Source organism: Desmodus rotundus, chromosome 3, assembly GCF_022682495.2.
Source record: "Desmodus rotundus isolate HL8 chromosome 3, HLdesRot8A.1, whole genome shotgun sequence".
Taxonomy (NCBI): domain Eukaryota; kingdom Metazoa; phylum Chordata; class Mammalia; order Chiroptera; family Phyllostomidae; genus Desmodus; species Desmodus rotundus.
In genome coordinates this window covers 26,355,476-26,378,087 of record NC_071389.1, presented here as the reverse complement: position 1 = coordinate 26,378,087, position 22,612 = coordinate 26,355,476, and the positions used below count along the sequence as shown (strand labels likewise).

Here is a 22,612-nt window from a genome sequence, read left to right as displayed (position 1 = left end):
AGAGAAAGGAGGCAGATATCAATGCTGTCTGACCATGCCTGAGAGGAAGTGACTTAATAGGACAGGAAATCAAACAGATCACAAAATAGCCCACCCAGCTTCAAGCAGGAAAAAAAAAGTCCTAAACATAGATGACAGCAGGTAGGTAAAATGGGTGAGAACCAGAATCCCACGTGTTTTCCCCATTTATTTTGGAACTGTATTTCACAGCGGGTATCAACTGTGTGAAATTTATGCTAATGATTGTATTTTGATGTAAGACCATTATTTTTTTTAAAAGTCTTCACTCCAACATTTACTTGCTTGCTACTACTGTGCAAGCTATAACTGCCTCCCAAGCTTGAAAACAGACAGGAGATCATATGACCACAAGGCAAACAAAAAAATGGCTCCCGGTTAACTTCATAAATATTTGGTACATAAACTAAAAATTTAACCTCTGCTGGTAAATATCTACAACTATTACAACTTACCTGAATTATAATGCAAAATCTCAGTATCATATTGGAACAAATTTCCAATTTTTTATCTGAGAGGTTCCTAAATCTAATAAGGGTTTCCAAAAAATCAGCATTCCCCTCTCATCTTATTCTGAGGACCCTAATTTTTGCCAAAGGGGCTAAAATTATTTCATAGGACTCTTGATAAGGAAAGGTTTGATGGTCTCAACATATGCAGTACACAGAGTCATATCAGCACAAACAGGAATATGCAGGTGAAGGCATGCGCAATCAGTTTAAAAGAGATGTGTCTGGTTTAAACAAACTCCTTGGTAAACATGTTAAAATACTGGCATTTTTTTCTTTGATGCCACACCTATCTTCATAAGCATATAACCCCCCAATAGTTTGAATTAGTAACAGCTAATATTATGTAGCACTTCACAATTTGCAAAGCACTCTGACATACATGATCTCTTTTGAGACTCACCACTAAATAGGAAGGTGCTATTTTTAGGACCCATTTTTACATGTGAGGAAGCTGACACTAAATGGCTGACTTGCCCAAGCTCACAAAGCTGGTGACAGCTGTTAGGGACCTGAACACAAGTCTCCTGACTTTAAATAGCCTGCTTTTGCTACTGCACCATGCTGCCTCAGATACTGTAAATAGAGTAAATAACTGCTCAAATCTCAGATCCCATCTAAGCCACCCCCCCCACACTGAGCCATCCCTAGTCTAAGTTATAGCTGGCTCTAGAAGATCTTTGCTCCTAATGGAAGTAGAGTTTTCATTTCTCTGGGAAACACGTATCTGGTTAAAGTGTAAATGAAGAGATCATATAAACACCATTTAATATATACTGGAAAATATCTTAGTCAGCAGGGTTCTGCACAGGCATGCCTATGTTCATTTTCCAGGTATAGTAGGTCAGATCTCAGAGTCCATGACCCTAAAAAGGTTAAGAATCCAGGCTAGAGACAGTGGCTAGATATCTCTCCAAGAAGCCAAATCCACAAAGTTCTTAATACGAAGAGTTTTATCTAGGCTCATACTGTGCCCCACTTACCTTCTGCCTCCCCTGCTCCAGGCCTTCACCCAGGGCCAACAGGGCCATTCAGTATCTGTTTTTTAAATTATATATACCGTAAAACCTAGAGCAACTGATAACATATAAATCAGTAACTTGTAAAAGATAGACTTAAATACTTATTTGTTAAAATGCAGTCCTTAATACATATTCCTTTCTCTTATGACATCACTTCCCAGAATGACTTTTTTCTTACCATAAGTACTCCAATTCTCAAAAGAAGTTTCACAAACATTACTTGGAACTCTTGGAATACCATTCTTCAATAAGAACCCTCTAGATTACACAGAAGACAAGGTAGCATGCAAGGAATTCTGAATCTGTTAGGCAGTTCACTCAACTATCATACCAAAAGGATTTAGAATTTTTTTGCTGGGGGGAGGGAATGGATAAGAGTGGGAGAGAATGAATATAGCTCTATTGTCTTACTGCTTGAAAACTCCTGATTTGAATGTATAACATATTCCTACTAAGCACTCGACTAGGACATCAGAAGTATAGTCTCTTTTCATCTTAAATAAAGCTTTTCAGTCCAAATCTGTATAAACAAACTTTGTCCTTCAATCTTTCAACTCCTTGGCAGTTTCTCAAGGTCACTTTTGCGAGCAACGACAGAAGCCTGCATCTAGCAACTTTGACTGCTATACCACTCCAATTCTAAGAGTCCAAATCCTAAACGCCTATCGATCCCCTCAGGTAAACCCTTTACTCAAAGGGAAGTGAGGGAAAGGCAAATCAACACCCTCCAAACTTCTCCTGTGAGAGGGCCTGCTCCTGCTCGCTGCCCAGAGACTGAGTGCTGCTGGCTCACTGCTCCACACTGAGCCTGCTGCAGAAATATTCTGATGACCTTCATTCCGTGCTTGCAAATAAAAAGAAAACAAAGAATTGCTTTTTAAAATCAAGTGAACTATAGCTCTTTAGTACATGGGATGGAAGATTTCACTATTCACGAGAACTGACTGGCTATTGATCAGCAACCTGCATTAGCTTCATAGCCATTAGAGGAAAAAATATACACCAAGGGCAAAAAGCAGGGTGCCCATACTCCTAACTTTCCTATTCACAAACTGCAGGTAAGTTAGGACTTAAATATTTCATACAGAAAATGAAAAGCATTTGCTCACACCATTTTAAACAACCAAATAAACACCTGACAAACAATGTGTGAAATTTGTGGGAAAAGATTTGCTCTTGTCACTGCCAATACAGTGGAGAAGTATGTTTCTAACCAGCATTCTGTGCTAAAATGTGCATTTTAAAATAAAGATTGTTACTTAATTGGTATTTATGAGAATCTAGAAGCAGACAGATAAATAAGAAAGTTAAGGGAGAATTTCACATTGGCATATAGGCCTTCACCATTAGAACCTGCATCAGTGCAAATCATATTTTAACACAATTTAGAACAGCGATAGTGTTGCTTCCACCTCTGAAAACACAGATGTCAACCAAGTGCATGGAAATAGAAAAAGTCTTTGAACAACTCAGCTTATTCTGTAGGAAAGCTTCAGTGCACTTGAACAAAGGAAAATTATTTGGAAAACAGTTAAGTTTACCCAATGCAAAGAGAAAGTGCTTTGCTGCTGTGTGACCCTGAAAAATGATTAGCCTTTCTTCATGTACCTGATCTATTCGCTCAACTAGGAAAAGAAATCCTAGTTGAAGGGCATGCAAAATCTAAACAGAGCAAGGTATTCTAGGTGCACCAAAAGGTATGCATGGAATGTAAAGTGGCCATTTTCTGAAACAGTGCAACTTGTCTACACTCTCTGAAGCTAAACAGTTTCTACCATTTTAACACAAAACAAAGAATTAAACTTACCGGGAACTGCATTAATTTTACATGTAGTTATTTATATCTCCTCGGACAGGGAGAATTTAAATCACTCCTATCCCTCCCCCCCAAAAAAGACGGAGGAAACAAAAGGCAGCAGGAGATGCAGAAACCTGAGTCTGGAATGTCCACTCCAGTGAAAACCCGAACAGCTGTCCCCCCACCCCCCAGCAAACTATTCGCCATTTTTCTTTGTCTTTCAGCTGACCCCTGCCTCAGTGAAAAACTCCGAGGCTCCAATGAAGCCCTGCAGCCTCCTTCCACTTTAACAGTCAAAGGCATTCAATCTAGCATGCTATTTGACACCAAACCTTGCCTCCAGAGTGGTCCCATTGGCTGAGCTGCTTTATCGGCTAAGAACAGAAAGCCATGATTGGCTGTTCACGTCATCAGTTACCTCCTTTGTACACTTCCTGTTTTAAAGTTACCTTGAGAAGCAGAACAGGGGTCAGAGCCAGACTTCAAATTACAGGGAACTTAAGCCTTGGAAATGCCTGGCAAATGCACACAGCAGATGCACTAAGGCCTCCTGTGCTTCCAAAACAGAGGGTACTGAAAATTTAGAATTGTTTTTAAAATCGCACGAAAGGGTTGTTACAGCTCCCACCCAGAGGATTCCTTATTGGCTGTCACAGTTCTATTTAAAAAATTTAAGGTAATTTAACTGCTTCTGATTGGCCATCAAAGATGTCTGTAAGATATTGCTACAGTATCCTATGGCAGTAAACCAGAGAAGCAATGTGCACAAGGTCGGAAAGTTGTGACTTAACTATCTTCAGGTTTCTGTTGAGCATTAACAGAAGAAGAAAATTGGGTGGGGTAATCGAGAGGCTCCAAATAAAATACAGCTCCTTTTACAGGAATGGTGATATCAGTGGCCCTACCATAGTTTGCAGGATTTCTAAAAAGGCATCTGTCATCACGCCCATGATAATTTTAAAGGTGCATACTAGTACCAGGACAAGTCACTTTATTTTGAAACACAAACTAATCTAAATAGGAAAGTTCTGGGGTAATGTATGAAGTTAGTGACAGAAACAGTGGCATTTCCAAGAAGTCTACTAGGAACCCAAGAGGGAAGTATAATGATAAATGGGAGAAAATGACAAAGAAGAATGTCAGTGAATATATTGTTTAAATACATTGTGTTTAAATACATTACACAGTTAATATACTGTGCAAATTAACATTTGATGGATTAACTAATTTATTTAGTCACAAAAGGTTGCTAATTAGCTTTTAATATTACACAGTTTTCATATAGAGGATAAATTTTTCTACCACATTTACAAGACTAAGCAGCAGGGCTGACCTCAGCCTGAGGTATTGTAAATACAGGTATTCCCTGCTTTCCCAAAGTTTGCTTTATGCCACTTCACTTTTACAAAGACCTATGTTAGTACCTGTTTTCACTAACCAAAAGAAATCCAGAGAGAATTTTGTCTTTTATGAAGAAAAGCAAAAATTGCGGTCAGCATTTGTTTTGCAGCAAGCACCCCTAACAGCGAGAATGTCAGCACCAAGCTCCTTCCCTAGGAACTACAATCAGCATCTCAGCACCAACCAGCTTTAAACTATATATATGAGCACCTGTCCTTCATCTCGAGTTGTCTGGGCATCTGTTAGCAAGATGTGTCCTAAGGTGATTGCTTCTTCACTTTACACTGCTTCGGTTTACACCAGTTTCATAGGAGTGACCTACTTTTGGACAGCGGGGGACACCTGCAGTAGTATTACGGTTACTGAAGACATCGGGGTTCTGAAGTTTACCAGTGTTGGTCAAAGATTTGCTAATGGGTCTTGGGCCCAACTGTTTAGGTTAACATGCCTTTCTTTTTCTTTTTCTCTTTTCAAACAGTAACATCTCACTATTACCTAAGGTCTTTAACAATCTCATCAGATCTGCTTCCGTCCATTAAAGCTAAGTATCCCAGGTCCAAACAACACAACTGTTTTGCCAAGTAGAATAGATCTTTTCTAGAAATACCTCAATTGACCTCACATAAGAGTTCATTGCAGGCATATTCAGAGATTCGGCAGAGACCTGAAATAGAAGCAACAGTCTATCCTGTCACTTTACCATATAAACTTCTCTACACACGTTCTACTCATTTCCCACGCTGACATGAAATAATTTCTGAACCCCAATCAGTGCCAGGCTCTGAGCTAGGTACTTTACCCCTCTTATCCTCACTATTCCCTTTTACACATGAAAAAGAGTGAGGTCACAGCAGTTAGAGAACTGGCCTGTAGCCATATACACAGGGTGCACTCTCAGGTCCCATCTAGAGCAGAACTCCTTCCACTGCTCCGCACTGCTTACCAAAACATGGAGCACCTGAGGACACACCCAAGGAAATTCTTAGGTGTCACATATATGTACAGAAAACATAAACCATTACATCCAATTTCATTAGTTTAAAAATCAGAAATTTGGCCCTGGCTGCTGTGGCTCAGTTGGTTGGAGCATCATCCATAACAAAAGGGTTGAGGGCTCAATGCTCGGTCAGAACAAATGCCTAAGTTGCAGGTTTGATCCCTGGTCCAGGAGCATATGACCCCTGGACAGGGCACCAACCAAACGATGTTTCTTTCTCTCTCTTTCTCTCTCCCTCCCTCCCTCCACCCCCTCCTCTCTCTCTCTAAAAGCAATGAAAAACTGTCCTCAGGTGAGGAATAAACAAATAAAACAGTGAATAAAATCAGAAATCTCACTAATGTTGAATTTGATCTGTTGGTTAGGGATCTAGCTAAGCATCCGGAAAAAAACACTCTTTAAGTTGCTACAAATTTCATCACCGAACCATTAGGAGCATTTGACCAGTAGCGAATCACATTTGTAATTTGTAAGGACTTGAAATAACAACTAAATCATTAGAAGTGGTGTACATCAAAATATTAAAAGATTGCACGGCAATTTCACTACGGCACCTAGACAAGAGTTTAGTTACGCTAACAGGGTGTTAGCGCCCTGCTGCAGGTTTTGTAGTTGTTTTCCTAAAAGTTTAGACCACAGATTCTGAATAGCTTCCAGCCTGGGAAGAGAAGGCAAAAGGCCAACAGGCCAGTTGAGTGCCTTATCCACACTAGAGCCTCTTTTAACCCCTAAAACAGTAGGGGTCAAGTCAGCTGCAAAGAAGCAAAGAAGCTCATTTGAGGAATGAGAGGCAGAAGAATAGGAAGGACATTTTCACATCACTGACTATTAATCAGTGTCACTATGGCAAAACAACACTTGAGAGTTGGGCAGAGCTAGTTTCAAATTCTGTTCCTTTATTTATTAAGTAATTGTATGGCATGGGGCCAACTGTGAGCCTCAGTTTCCTCATCTGTAATATATGAATATCCCTTCTACATCACAGAACCACTGTAGGAATTAAAATGAGGTAATAACATATGTAAAGTATATTGTAGTAAATAAGCACAGGAAAAAATGGAAAGTGCTAAAAGTTATCCAATCCAAATTCCTTGTTTCATACAGGACTTAAGGCCTGAAAGCAACTATGCGGGAATGTGTCTCTCTTATCTCCAGCATACGCTGCAGCCCTGCAGAAAGAACTCCTGAGCCATGAAGGGCAGTAAGGGAGGACTACCAGCTGCTACTAATAATCTTCCCCAGTTTTTATGCCAGAAATACACGTTTCACCACCAATCCTAGCCAAGGTCTGCTTATTGTTCCAAAAGCCTACCCTTCGACTCTGCTTTTGATGTACCAAATTAAACCAAACATTTATTTCTCTTGATACTTTGTGAAGGTCTTTGGCACAGTTTTTTAGTTCTTGGCAGTCTGCAAAACCAAAACAAAATAAAAAACACTTCAACCCCTATTTCTCATCAATAGTCACCTCAGTAGAATTCAAGACACTAGTGGGAAGAGAACTCAAATTATCCTAGAATTTCCATTTGGCAGCCTGATCCATTTGCTTCCTCTAGCTCTCTTTTCCTTCTCTAGCCTGGACTAAGAGCCTCATGGGATCTCTGGGATTCCGACTCACATTGTTCCCTGGTCCAGGATCTCTGCAGCCCCCTATACAGGATGCACATCTTCTTGTCCTAAAAAACACCCAGGTCACTATGAGACAAAACCATTGCCTCTGGTTACACGGTTCAAGCTTTAATGCTCTCAAACAAGGCAGGGTGGGAACTGATGCTCTCGGTCAGAAAACTGATTTTGAATCACAGCTGCCTACTTACTAAGCTGTGTGACCTTGGCCAAGGTACTTAACCATTTTTGAGCTCACTTCATGTGGAAAATGGAAAAAATAACACAAACTCACAAGAGCGTTGATGCTTAAATGAGATAATTTAAAGCAGTAGGTATTAATACCTGGCATGTGATAGGTGCTCCATTAATATCTAAATATATATTTGGATACAGGACTTACCACATATTATCATCACTTTTTATCATGTCTCTATTACCAAAGAAGGGCTTCTTGAGGGCAATGACTGTGTCTTATTTACATCCACATACAGCTCCAGTTCTCAGTACAGAGATACAAATCGAACGCAGCCTTAACCACAGTGTCAGTGAAATAACTGGGAGTGGTGAGGAACTGAGGAAAACTGGAGAGTGCACGCCCCATCTAAAGGGACGACTACTACTCAGCTCCAGCTGAGAGGGGCCCCGGAGGAATGCTGGTCCACTGCAGCAAGAGCTTCAGGTAGAATAAAAGCAGCAAAAGCCAGACCCTGCACACAAAAAGCTGATGCTAGCTCAGATGTTGACCTGGCATCCTGAAGACTGACTGAAGGACCAAAGCTACGGTAGAAGTTAGCCTCAACCACCATGGCAATTTCTGCCCAAAACAGGGTCCTGCTCAGTACACTCCAGATGACCTGACCTCAAAGGTTACCCTGTATCCCAGCAGAAGCAAAAATAGCAGCAAAGAAACTGGGCTCTTCAGTGGCCTGAACATTGGTGTTGTCCTTAACTAACCCTTTCAGACTTAGTAAGGAAATCTGAGGGTCCCAGGAAATACCAAAGAAGACCATTTCCAGAGAAATATGAACTTTTTAAAATACTGGGATGGGGACAAAAGCCATATTCATTTGAACAGTAAACATGTAATATACATTACTGTATACTAATCTAATGAGATAGATGTATACAGCAGTTTATGTCATATTGATGTTGTTATAGGTTAGGGCAGCAATTTCTATGTGCTGAAAGAATTTTTAAAACATGCAATACCCGACTATTTAGTTGGGGGCACTGACCCCTCTTCCCTTAGATTGTCAAATTAAAAAAATGACAACAGCCAACACAACAACAGCTGTCCAGTGTGAACGCTCTGTCTTGAACCAGAAATACATAGATCATATAATAGAGTTGCATCTTACTAGTCACATCACATAATAAGGTTGTATTTGATTGGTTAATTCTTGGTGTCAGAACCTTTTTTAAAAAGTCACTTTGGAGCAAAAAGGGTAGGTAATTATTTTTTACAAATTCATCAAAATTATACCTATTTGGGGGGTCAGATATACAAAGATTTTTTTTTTGGTGTGCTGAAGAATTTTAGTAATTAGTTTATGTGTGCCATGAGATGAAAAAGGTTGAAAATCACCGGGTTAGGGAGATAAGACTTTTTTTTTATAAACACCTTTAATCCAACCACCCAGAATCGAACACTGTTAGTATTTTAGGTTATATACTCTTAGAGATTCTTATGTAAATTAGACACGAGGCTGTCAGTCCCCTGCGACATCAGAAAATACTACACAAATTGTTTTGTATTTTTTCCACTTAAAAAACTGACGTGAATAACAGTAACTTGCTATATCAGACATACATAGTCATTTATAATAACTGAGTTATATTCCACTGAATGGGTGTGCCATAATTTTTAATCAGTTCTATATTAAATAATTTCAATATTTTAAATTTTAAAATATTTTAATTGGCATCACAGAGAACATCCATTATGCCCATTACTTATACCACTAACTTCATTATCTCTTTCAGAACCTCATAAAGTATACTTTTATCTGGGGCTTTTTTAAAAGATTTTATTAATTTACTTTCGGAGAGAGGGAGGAGAGAAGGAGAGAAACATGGATGTGCGAGAGATACACCAACTGGCTGCCTCTCAGGTGCCCCCTACTGGGGACCTGGCCAGCAACCCAGGCATATCCCCTGACCAGGAATTGAACTGGTGACCCTTTGGCTCAAAAGCCAGCGCTCAATCCACTGAGCCACACCAGCCAGGGCTGGGGTTTTTTTTAAAAGAAAGCCAAATTGTTAAATCTTCCCATTTTCAATCAAATTTTTAAAAAATTAAATAAGGGGAAGGGCCTAGTTAAAGAACAAGTATAAACAACCCAGGGACAAGAGGGTGGGGATTGACTGTGGGGGACAGGGAGAGGGGTGTTAGTGGGCGGGGCAGGAGGCAGAGGTGGGCAACGGGAAAAATGGGACAACTGTAATAGAACAATAATTTAAATAAATAAATAAATAATTATAGGCAGATAAAAAGAAAATTGAGTACTGCCAGATTGTAACTTCTGCCCCACATTTTCACCTGGCTTGGTCCTGGACAACTATTAGCTACTTCCCAAACCAATTCCACCCTTAAGGTTTAAAAAAAAGTGTTGGCACATTTTCATAAGAATCTGACAGAAGTCTAAAGATAATCCTCATTTTAAACAATGACATCATTAGAATAAAGAACCTAGTGATGGCATTCAGTAAACGGCTGCTCAATAAGTGAATGAATAAAATAAACTAATAAATGAAACCTTACATGGATTATAAATTCTGAATTATTTGCTTTAAAAAAATGAATTATATTCTCCAAAGCATAAATTAAGACCAGTGCATGGGAAACTATTCTAGAGGGACCTATTTCAGCTCTCAGAGCTATCCAAAGATGGCACCAGCTGCCTCCGAAGCTATGGATGGGGTTGTTAGCACAGGCTGTTGGGACACTTGACAGAAATATGTAAAGACAAGATGAAAAAGAGCAGCCATGTGGAGAAGCAGGAAAAAAATAAGCCCAGTTTTTCCAACTAGACAGATTTAGATTCTAATCCTGCCTCACCTCTTTTTAGCTGAATAACTTCGGGCTAGTTACTTAACCCACTGAGGCCAATTTCCTAAAACTGTAAAACATCTTGAAAGGTTGTAAGGAATAAGATACTTTGACTCATTCAATAAATATTACATGTATAGACACTGTGCTAAGATCTGTGGAATCATAAACAAGACACAGCCCCTATAAGCCTCAAGGAGATTAAAGTCTATTATAACAAACAGAAAAATTAAAATAGCCAATCATAATGCTGTTTGTTAAGAGTTACAATAGGAGCAAATGCAAAGTATGGGAGAGAAGCTGAGCACCTAACCCATGGCCTAACTCAATTTCAGGCTGGCAAGAGAAGGCTTCTTGGGAGATATACAATCCTAAGAATAGGAACCTACTTAGATTCAGATAGATAAGCAAACTGCATGTACAAATGCCTGGACCTGACAGAGAAGCATTATATTTCTGGAAGGGCTGTAGTTTGGTATGGCAGCAGCCCAGGGGCAAGAGGCTAGAAATTAGAAAAGTAAACGGGGCTGGACAAAGTTTTCAGCACAGTCAGAATTACCCTTTTAAAAGGTGCTGGCCTGCAAATCAAAGGGTCGCCAGTTCAATTCCCAATCAGGGCACATGCCTGGATTGCAGGCCAGGTCCCCAGTGTGGGGTGCGTGAGAGGCAACCACACACTGATGTTTCTCTCCCTTCCTTCCCCTTTCTAAAAAATAAATAAAAATCTTTAAAAAAAATTTTTTTAAAGATTATTTTGGGTACTGGGTGAAGAATGGCCCAGGGTAGGAGGATGGCAGCAATCTAGACAGGTAACGGGGGAAACAGGACGCTGCAGTAATCTAGTTCTGGAGATGTCGAAAAGCAGCTGAATGGGAAACATTAAGATAAAATCATTAAGACTAGTGGTTACTAAATGCATGCAGAATAACAACACTGTGCCTGATAATAGCAAGTGCTCCAAAACCTGGTAGCTGCTACTATTACTATTGTTATTGAATTAGATGACCTTTGAAATCACATTCATCCTTAAGCCTATGTTACTTTAAAGACACATCTTATATGTTCCCCAAAAAGTCCTTTCCCACTACTGATCAAGCTATTCTATACAAACCGATTCATCTTTTTTATTCATAAACTCTACGCCAGAACTACTTGACTGGGCTCCACTACGCACCAGTCATAACATGAAATGCTTATTAGGTGTTTTCACAAACAGGATTCCGTGGCCAAATAAGTTTGAGAAATACTGAATAACGTATCTTTCTTGTTTTCAAGGGTCATAGGCACATGAGTACAAAAACTCTGAATACTCATTCTGTAGTAAAGAAATGCACATCACTTTGGCCATTATTTTGTAAAGAATCCCTTTCTCATCCCCAGAGGACACCTCTTCACATTGTTTAAGAACTAAGAATGTTCAATGAAATAACAGCCTGGGAAATGCTGCTCTACGGCAATCTACGAATTTTAGTGAAATGAAAAGAAGACTATAGGCGACTATTCTGACCACCGTCCAAAAGGGTTTTACACACATTTTAGCACATACGTTTTTAATTTAATCCTACTGTAAGTGGCATTAACTATCACCATAAATAGCAATCCTCTGCCTCCCAAATGATTGCCAACCAAGTATACTTTGCTTCTTTCTTTGAAAGGCCCTAACTCTGTCATCTGATAATGAGCAAATTCTAAATTACTTACCTTCCAGTTTCAGTATCAACCTTTAGGACAGTTAAAAATGGCAAAGACATTCACCTGTGCCATAGCACGTACTTTCTCTTTCAAATGGACATATCCTGCCACTGGTGAGGGGATATGTTTTCCTAACACTGGACAAAGAATCACACTTCATACTGATCAATGGATAATCAGCTGCTCCTGAGGACAGGGCCAACTGTAAGTAGAAATCGTGAAAACCTTCAGTAACGTTAACAGATTTTAATCAACGACATGATACAAAATATTCTACATTCCGATTTATTTCACAAAGCATTTATTGAAACACTGCTCAAGATCACTATGTATAGCTCATACCTATGAATGTATTTAGAATGATCCCTGGAACTTTTTTATAATGATATGGTTGATTTTAAATGGAGGGTGTTCTTTTATATAGGATAGCTTATACTATACCTTGGACATGGAGATCTGAACCTTTAATTTAAATCTACACTACTGGAAACATTCAAATGCAAAGGTTAGACTAACCCCTCTCTCTCTAAACTGCACCTGAAGGTTTTCATTAGAAAGCTTTTACTATATAACAGAAAAAAACACTAGATTTAGAAGTAATCTGTCTACAAACAAAAAAGAACTTAAACCGAAATGAAAAATACAACTCCGATACTGAAATTGAGTACAGGTGTTGCCTCACAGCCATCAGGTACATCACTACTAAACATGGAGAAGTGTGGGAAGAACGCGAACACTGCAACCTAGCAAAAATTTCTGCAGGCAGAGCGATTCTTTCCGAACCATTTCCACAATGTTGTCTTCCAGCTTATTTCAAAGAAAATGTGACCCAGGTGACTGTAAAACAAATTTACAGTCCTAACTTCCACTGACAATCTCTACAATTAGAAAACATTTTAAATTACTATAATGAAAATTTCTTTCTGGACAGAGGGATAAAAACGATTGTTCTGATTTTAATAATCACTGCTATTTGGCAAATATGAAAGTTTTCTCATCAGAATCATTACTACTTGCCAACTGGGAACTAACAGGTGATCAGGAAACAACCTAACCCTAAAACAAACTCCTAAACCACAACAGCACAACTAATTAGGTTATCTCTTCCACGTTACATGGTTGCTCCCCATGTAGAAATCTTACTGTATGTAACAGAGCAGATAATTACAAAAGGCCTCCTCATTAGGGAAGCTGTCGGGATAGATTTTATGCTATTGTAAAAAGAAAGGTCCCCTCAGTGACAGTTATTTATTACATGCTATTATATTCATTTCTCATAATCACTCTGTAAGATAGGTGTTATTACCACTACTTTACACAGTAAGAAACTAAAGCTCAGGCAGGTTAAGAATCTGACCCCCAGCTAACACTGAGAATAAATGCACTGCAGAGACAAATTCTTTCCCAGGTCTGACTCCAACGTCAGCAGCTACACTGCCGCCTCCGAAGGACATTTTTTGGCCAATATATTTTAAATCCATTTCCTCCTACAATTAATCTACTTACATTATGTTAGGTGCTTTGAGCCTCTGTGGGAAAACACTAAAATGACCTCGTAGTCTTCCTAACTAGTCACAGTGCACGCATGAAAACCTGAATAAACAAAATGAAAAAGGGAGACTGTAAGACATCAGATAACTCAGTTTGCTTTGAGCACAAGAAATAGAATGGAAAAGAACAACTTGCTGGCTAAGGAATGTTCTTCCTAGGTTGTATGCCTGAGGCTAGAATGAACCTCAAGGTCACTTGTGAACCTAATAATGTCCTCTGCCATTCTTCCTCCTGTGAATGAGGCGAACTTGTCAGAACACAAAAGTTGCCTTAGAGACATCTCTGCCATCAAGTCTATGCTTCCACAGGCAAAGCAATGCTGTCCAGCAGAACGAGCACTGGTCTGGGACTCCACTGTACTTGCCTAGACTTGGCTCTGTCCTTGCATAGCTAAGTGACCTTGTCAAGGTCATCATACTATTTAGGGCTTCATTACAAAGGACATTCATGAAAGAATCAAAGGTCACTTCTCGAGCTAAGATGCAAGGATTTTTCTTTCTTCCCTTTTTTTTTTTTTTAATGATATGTATGAGACCAAGCGTCCCTGGCTGCTACAAAAAGTATAGCAGACAGGTATAGTTAATAAACAACTTTATTTTGAGCAGGGGGAACAACAACACAGCACTTAACAGCTATATTGTAGTTTGAATCCTGCTATGGATTTTTCTTTTCTCACAATATTCTATGGTCAAGAGAACACAGTATTTAAGAGTTAGGGCTCCACAAATTGTATAAGAATCAACAGTTACTGATCTATGTTTGAATCTGGGCTCTGCAATATGACCTTGAACAAATTACTTTGAGGCCAAATAGTAAGAAGCTAGGAAAATTCCTTGGCAAATGGAATGGGGAAACTGAGGCAGAGAGCTAACCACACTGGCCAAGCAATTTACAGCCAGTAACAGGTCACCAGGGCAGAAAGCACCAGGTGCCTAATAATGGGCAAAACTGGTGCCAGACCTCTTCCCCAGGGTGGCCTTTCCTCCCTTGGCATATTGCTGGTCACGGGGTTTAGGACCCTCTCATCTTTCTTCCCTAGAGATAACACCTAGGCCTCAGCTGTATTGAATATTTCAGCTCCAGGCCCAGAAAAGCAGCAAAACAAGGTGGGAAATGCCAGGACCAGCTGAAATGACTAATAACCCTCTCTGCCCAGGCACTGGCTAATATAATAAGTAGAGACCACAGCCCTGATAGGGCACACCTGGAAAAACTAATGAACATTCTATTGAGATCCTTCTCTAAGACCTCCCCTAAACTTCCAGCCTTTAAAACTCTCAAAACAAGGTCTCAGCACAAAGCTCACCCTCCAGGGAGCACAACCGTGCCTTCCCCTACCCCTCTCCCTCCCCCACAGCGTGCATCTCCTAAACTCTAAGGGACCCCTAGATGGTACAATGTAAGCACACAATAAAAGGCAGTAACTAGCCCTGGCTGGTGTGGCTCAGTGGATTGAGTGCCAGCCTGCGACGCAAGGGGTTGCTGGTTTGATTCCAGTCAGGGCACATGCCTGGGTTGTGGACCAGGTCCCCAGTAGGGGGCGCACAAGAGGCAACCACACACTGATGTTCCTCTTGTTCTCTTTCTCTCTGCCTTCCCCTCCAAAAATAAATAAAAACCTTTTTTTAAAAGGCAGTAACTATATTATTCCTGAGTATCATTAGTGGCTCAGTACCTATGAGTTAAAAAATAAGAGATGTGAATTTAAAAATTGTCTCAGCATGACACCTGATGGCCCCTCATGCCTCCATTTCTCTGTAAATGGGGATAAGAAACCTCGTAGCTTTTCTAATACACTGAATCAGTTTTGGCCAAGTGAAAAACATGTAAGCATAAATGAGATATTAGGATTGTTCTGAAGATTAAATAAGATGACATGGGCAGTCTGTAAAGTATAAAACATTACTATGATTTCTGCTGAGAAGACAAAGCTGATGTTCACAAGTTTTTAATATGAACTCTGACCTACTCAGACTTGCTGAGAGTTCAGGATTTCTAGGGTGGTCAATTCCAAATGATTACAAGGTCTGGATAGCAGCCATGGGTATAAGGAGCTAACGTGGAATGAAGGCGGTCACTGGTGTTGAAGAGCAGGTAGTCGAGAAATGCTTGCTGAATAAAAAAATATATATGTATATGAATGTTTCTGTAATCTTGTCCAGACTTACTAAAAAAGAAACTACGTTTTGGATGTCATCACCTCCTTACCTGGTTAACTTAATGACTGAGCCAAATGAAGCTAAGATGAGCAATGTACAAAATGCTTGGCAAACCCTATTTCTCTCTTCCTTTATCTTCTACACTGCAGTGTAATTGCAAACAAAAGGGAGGATACTCTCACCTAATCACATCAAGAAACAAAGCAATTAAGACTTCCCCCTTGAAACCTGAATTACTTAATGATTTCCATGCAATATTGGGAACTGCAAATATTTTGTTGTATTGGTTTTAATATTATACATCATTTAGGATAAGTATATCCTAGAATCATGATTCCATAGTTTGGAGAAGGCACTAGGCTTTTGGATAGTTCCCGGCATTTGGAGACAAACATCCTAAGAACTGGTGATGTTTAAAAAGCTCCCTAGTGAGTTCTTTTACACTATGCACTTGGTAGTTTCTCACTGCTTGGCATTAATCATTTCCATAAATAAAAAGACTATGTCAGCAATACTCTGAAGCCTGGTTCTAAAGAATGCAGATTCTTAAACTTTCTCTACATACTTTTTAACCATGAACGACCTGGGTCTGGGAAAATTTCAGCAGTTTACTTTGTCAATCTTTCCCTTCACATTAGAAACTAAGAGGTTCTCTTGCTGGTGTGGCTCAGTGGATTGAGTGTGGGCCTGCGAATCAAAGGGTCACTGGTTCGATTCCCAGTCTAGGGCACATGCCTGGGTTGCAGGCCAGGTCACCAGAAGGAGGTGTGCAAGAGACAACTACACACTGATGTTTCCTTCCCTCTCTTTCTCCCTCCCTTACCCTCTAAAAAAATTAAAATCCTTAAAAAAAAGATTCCCTCTTTATCTTTAACCTTTGGCATTTTAATTATGATGTGTCTTGGAGTGGACCTCTTTGCATCCATCTTGTTTGGGACTCTCTGTGCTTCCTGGACTTCTATGTCTATTTCTTCCACCAAATTAAGGACGTTTTCTTTCACTGCTTTTTCAAATAAGTTTTCAATTTCTTAATCTTTCTCTCCTCCTCCTGGCACCCCCATGAATTGAATGTTGGTACGTTTGAAGTTGTCCCAGAGGCTCCTTAGCCCATCCTTGGTTTGGGGGGGATTCTTTTTTCTTCTTGCTGTTCTGATTGAATGTTTTTTTCTTCCTTATGTTCCAAATTATTGATCTGATTCTTGGTTTCATCCACTCCACTGTTGGTGCCCTGTAAATTTTTATTTCACTTATTGTAACCTTCACTTCTGCCTGGGTCTTTTTTATGCTATTCAAGCACCCAATGAGTTCCTTGAGCAGCCTAACAACCAGTGTTTTGAATTTTGCATCTGATAGATTGCTTATCTCCATTTTATTTAGTTTCTTTGCTGGAGCTTTGTTCTGTTCTTTCATTTGGGCCGTATTTGTCTCCTCATTTTGGCAGCCTCCCTGTATTTGTTTCTATGTGTTGGGTAGAGCTGCTTTGATTCCATCTTTAGTAGTGTGGCCTGTTGTAGAAAAAAGCACCCATAAGTTGGATGGAGTGCAGCCTTAGGTAATCGCCAGGATGAGGCAACCTGTGTGAATTAGGTTGGTGGAGCCTCTGATACGGTGTCTCGGCTGTGTGCAGCAGGGCTCAGAGAGGAAAATGCCACTGCCTGGCCTCTGAAATTTTGTCTAGGAGGAAACTGTCCCCAGGCACTCACCCTGATGCCAGACACTTCAATCTCTCCCCATATGCCACTGGGGCCCTCCCAGCTGCTGCCCCAGTGCTAAGGCCCAGAGAGAGTGAGTCTGCGTAAGTCCTAGATCTGTAGGGCCTTTAAGAGGAGACTCCTGAGAATCCCACAGTTTCTTCCACTGCAGCAACCCCCACTGTTTTTTTACAGCCAGAAGTTATGGGGGCTTATCTTCCTAGCACTGGAACCCTGGGCTGGGTGGTCTGGTGTGGGGCTAGGATCCCTCATTCCCAAGGAATCCCTCCCAGCTTTTATCCACAACACATAGGTGTAGGACTGCCCATTCTGCATCTGTGTCTCCGCACCAAGCCATTTCTCTGCCCCTCCTACCCACCTACATGAAGGTGACATCTTTCATTCTTTGGTTGTCAGTCTTCCATACAGCTTGATTTTCTGATGATTCTAGGGGATAGTTGTTTTGTAGTTTAGTTGTAATTTTTGCTGTGGTTGTGCGAGGAGGTGAGCAGTGTTAGCCCATGCCTCCGTCTTGACTAGAAGTCCTAAAGTAAGATCTACAAATTCTTATTAGTTATATTCTCCCACTCAATACACTCTTAACACCCAGACATCAAAGAAAGATGATTCGCTTTAAAACACAGAACTATCTGGGAGTTTGACTAGTCAGGTTTATGTTGGTAGGGTGATGCAGCAGATAATACCACAGGCTTTGGCATCAGGCAACTTGAATTTGAATCCCAGTTCAACCACTAAGTGACATTGGACATGCTAGTTAATTAACGTCTCTGATCTTCAATTTTCTCATCTGCCCTACCTACCAGGACTGTTGTATTAAATATGCCCCCAAGTGTCAATTCCCTCCCTTTACCACTGGAAAGTACTATTTCTCTCTCAAAAAATTTAGGTACATTCACATAAAAAGTGACCAAATCTGAAAACCATGAGAATTTCTTGAAATTGACATGAAAACAGAGGTATAATACCTACCTAAAGCCAGAAAGAACCATCTAACATAGACAAGAAAAAACAAATTAGGAAAACAAAGAGGTTTAACACAAATGTTTTCCCCTGGTCCCCAAACCTTGGAAGACACAAATGTAAAACAATCCAAGTCATTACCATTCAATGGAAAAGGAATGTATACCCAACAAGCTGACTCTGACAACTCTTAATTACAACAAAAACTTTTTGAAACATGAACCAGAAAATGCTGACAAGTCCTGTTACTTAAGACAAGATGCAAGAAGCTATGCACTAATTCATTTGCGTTCTGGGCTGCTTATTTTTAAAATAATTTTCTAAAATGCATATGACAGTGGGTGTATTTTTAGGCATATATAAAAGGAAGCACATGAACCAAGATCCAGGATCTCTGTCAAACTCTTCTGCCAAAGAGAAACCTAGCATAGCCAGCCTTCTAAAGCAAGAAAGCTTCATAGAGAACATCTCAAACTAGCTGCATGGTCCTGAGCTCCAATAACCTATAATTGCTCCCTTATTATATATAACTCCCAAGTCTGAAAATGAACCCCAAAATGCTTTGTAAAGGGTTGGCCAAAAATTCCATTTAGTTTTTTTCTGGAAAATAAAAGACACATTTTCATTTTCACCAGTAACTTTATTCATCTGGATATTTTGAGTATGTTGGCTATCTCCCGCGTGGTAACATTGTTCTCAATGTCTCAATTTGATCACTATCACCTTCAACTGCACTACCCAACCGTGAGCATCATCCAGTGAGAAATCTCCAGCACTTCATAAACCACTTTTCACACTTTCGATCAGTCACAGCACCTTCTCCATACACTGCACAAACTTTTTTTGCATTTCAGTTGCATTTTTGCCTTTCTTGAAATAATAAAGCATAATATGCCAGAAATGTTGCATATTTTCTTCCAACCTCAATATTAAAATGGCTACACAAAAATTCACCAATTTGGTAAGTTTTTTTTTTAATGCATGCTGATATGACAGCTGTAACAGAATCTAACAAAACTGATTCCAATGAAGTTAAAGACAACTAAGCCATCTTAGGGGAAAAAAAACTTTTTGGCCAACCCAATACTTTCTCGCTCCTATAGATCTGTCACTACTTAATGCTCTGCCTCCTAGGCTCGGCATTCAATTATTAAGACCAGCACACCTATCCAATATGATCTTTCCCTCAGGCTGAGTCCGTTTACTTCCTCCTCATATCATATCCCAGGTCTGGTAACTTTGAACTCCAGGACTCCACCTAAACCGCAGTGTTTCAATGCTGGCACTGTGCAGCAAAATCCCTCATCTGCTCCTAACTTTCCCACATGCCCCTAAGGGCCTGAAGCCCTTTCCTGTTATCCCACGCTCTCAGACCTGGTATCCATGGACATTAGTGTCTCTTCCGAACTGCGTTACACTGTAAGTCTAGCATCCCTGGTTCTTGAAGATCCTCTCCGCCTGTAACTTGGGTTTCAGTGTTTCCAAGTCTGTCACCCTTGGGGCTTTCACGCTGCTATCCTAGGCCTCCCACTCCTGGCCATGCACAGGCTACTGTAAAGTACCTGCTAGACCATCATTCTCTCTTCTCCCTTAAGGCCTTTAGGTTCACCCCAGCCTCCACCCTACGCCTGCGCCGTAGGGGGTCATCGCCCTGCAGGTCTAGCCCAAGACGCGCATATCTCTGCAGCCTCCGATTCCTTCATCACCCCCCAGGCCGGAGCCAGCGCGACCAATAAGGTGCCAGGTCCGCGGCCTCCCCGCCACCAACCAATCACGAGCGAGCCCCCCCGCCGTCGCCTTCCGCCAATGGGAGAAAGCCCGCGGGCCGGGCCGGCAAGGCACACGGACCCCTCGAGCGCGGCGACAGCGGCAGCCCCGGAGAGAACACAACATGGCGGCGGGCAGGCCGGACAGAACTACAGCAGCGACCGTGCGAGGGAAGTGAGGTCGCAGCCAAAGGCGGGAAGCGCTGCCCCTCCCCCCACCGTTGCCGCTCACCTCACACCCTCCCTCCCACAGAGCTCCCGCATACTTACACGCCTCTGCTCAGGAGTCCAGGGAAGAGCGGGAGCAGCCCCCGCGCTCCAGCGGAGTAGAGCAAGGCAGGGGCCTGAGCACAGCGGAGGGGAGGGGAAGCGTGCGTCACGGAGAGCGGAGCGCGCGCGAAGCGGGGGTGCAAACAAGATGGCGGCCACGCCGTTTGCACCGTCCCCCCCGCCTTCCCCTCCCCCTCCCTTGGCGCCTTGACTCCCAGTATCTTGTAATACGCAGAAGCTGGATCGCTTGAAGTCTCGCGAGAATTGGGAAGAGCCGACGACATTGTGAGGCAGAAAGAGATCTGCGAGCCTTCTGGCTCCGCCCTTTTCTAGGGTAGCCGGAGGCGTTCCCTGGTGACCTCCCCAGGGCGTTTTATACGTGTGGATCTCTGCCGTGGTTCGCACTATTTTGGGTTTTCAAGAATAAGTTGTTTTATATATGTGTTCTTTCTGGAAGAAAGAGCTGGGGGACGAAGGAAGACAGGGGGAGTCCAGATTAAGTGCGCCGTTGAAGACGACAGGTACCAGTGCGGTAAAAGAGAAGATTTAACACCAAAACTGTAAAATGATACACTGCAGAATAAAGAACAGCGCTGCCCGAGTGGTCAGCTCGTAGTGTTACAACGACATTAACAATAGGCATTGTTTTTCTTATTTGAATGCGGAGTTTAAAACTTCATAAAAGGTTGGAAACCACACCTACAATGAGCATTACCACGTCTTTTACATACTTTATATCCTTAATCTCCACAACGAGTTAGTTCTAGGACATTAGTATTACTTTACAGATGACAAAACTGAAGCTCAAAGGGATAAGTAACTTCTTCAGGTTCCACAGCTAGTGTCAAAACTCAATTTAAATAGCTCCAAAACCTGTGGATAAATTCATTAAATATGTATGGAATGGAATTATCTACTGTGAGACTGTTAGTGCTTAGGTAGCAAGCACTGAGAGAAATGAGATTGCTCCTGCTAGCGGTTACCTTGAGTTTTACAAATGACCTTGGAGCCTCTCTGAGACTTGTGTTGCAGGGGTCTCCAACAATAAAATCAAGGGACTATTTCCTTCCTTTGAGTTCATGGCCCTGGTGATAACGTTGTGAGTGGTGGAATAAACCCTTAACTTGAATTCAGGAAAATTGTTTTTAAATCCAACCTTAACAGATCTAAATTTAGGCACTCAATATTTGATGAATGAATGAACGAAACTTAACTAGCTATAAGACACCTGACTTCACTGAGTCTCAATTTCATCATCTGTAAAATGATCTAATTCCTGCCTCCTGGGAGTGTTGGGGAGATTGAAATGGTGTAAGGGAGAGTGCTTAGTAAATTGCAAATGTGTCCTAAAGAAGTTAGTGATGATGATGGTATTTTCAGACATGAAAAAATGGTATAAAAATTAATGAAGATTCAAAATAAATAGTATGTTGAGATAGTAGAGAAATTTAGCTAATGGGAAAAAGTTGGGTCTTTCTACAAATATTTACTGAGCATTATTGCATGTACTATGTTTGCAAAAGATGTCAAAATGTGTAGAAAGCAACACAAATATCATTATTATTAAGTATCAACAGCACATAGGAGCTGCAGTGAGTTCCCCTCTTAAGAGCCTGGAAATCAGGTTGCACTCAGAGTTAAACTAATAAAAATTTACGTAGCAGTGGAAATTAGCCAAGGGAGGTACTAAACATACTTAACCACAGGTAGTGTTCAAGCATTGATGTAGGTTTGAAGTCTTGCAGCTACCTTTCTGCACTAGATGTTAACCCCTCATGCTAGTTTGTGAATGGGGGAGTCTTAGGGGATGGGAGTTGTCAGGAGGCTTGGGACAGCAACTATTTACCAGCTAGTATGGGAGTATTTTAATATTTTAATAGTCAATATTATAACTGGTAACGATCACACTGGTGCACATAGGTAATATTAGTCCTTGTTGTAGACTATTATCAATATTCTTTGCCTCTCCCTTTCTTAAACCTTCCTTCCCTATCTGGCCTGTATATAGGAGATTATACTTCTTACCCTAATGTAGTCACGTTTAGCCTTGTTTTGATCAATCAAATATGAATAGAAATGGCATGAGCCACTTCTGAGCAG

At 40.9% G+C, this 22,612-nt stretch overlaps 1 protein-coding gene and 1 non-coding gene across 9 annotated transcripts in view; both read right to left on the bottom strand.

Moving 5' to 3' along the window:
- The window catches only part of NFYC (nuclear transcription factor Y subunit gamma), a 63,657-nt gene extending 42,952 nt beyond the window's left edge, over positions 1-20,705 (bottom strand). The window contains exons 1-2 of one of the 8 annotated variants that reach the window (XM_045190886.2): positions 20,513-20,705; positions 13,601-13,687 (exon numbers count right to left, since the gene is read on the bottom strand). Coding sequence is in view for 2 of the 8 variants with exons in the window: in XM_045190885.2 (XP_045046820.1) it covers positions 3,482-3,554 (73 nt within the window). In the remaining 6 variants the exon portion in view is untranslated. Of the gene's footprint in view, positions 1-1,510; positions 1,534-1,727; positions 1,747-3,356; positions 3,631-13,600; positions 13,688-20,038; positions 20,058-20,512 lie in introns of those variants that run through there. The other 7 variants (XM_024554639.3, XM_053920046.1, XM_024554640.4 and 4 more) reach the window with 7 other exon arrangements.
- Positions 14,170-14,302, bottom strand: LOC112299706 (small nucleolar RNA SNORA63). Its single transcript, XR_002974296.1, has one exon. It is a non-coding gene; the product is annotated as a small nucleolar RNA SNORA63 (small nucleolar RNA).
- Positions 20,706-22,612: the final 1,907 nt, after the last annotated feature.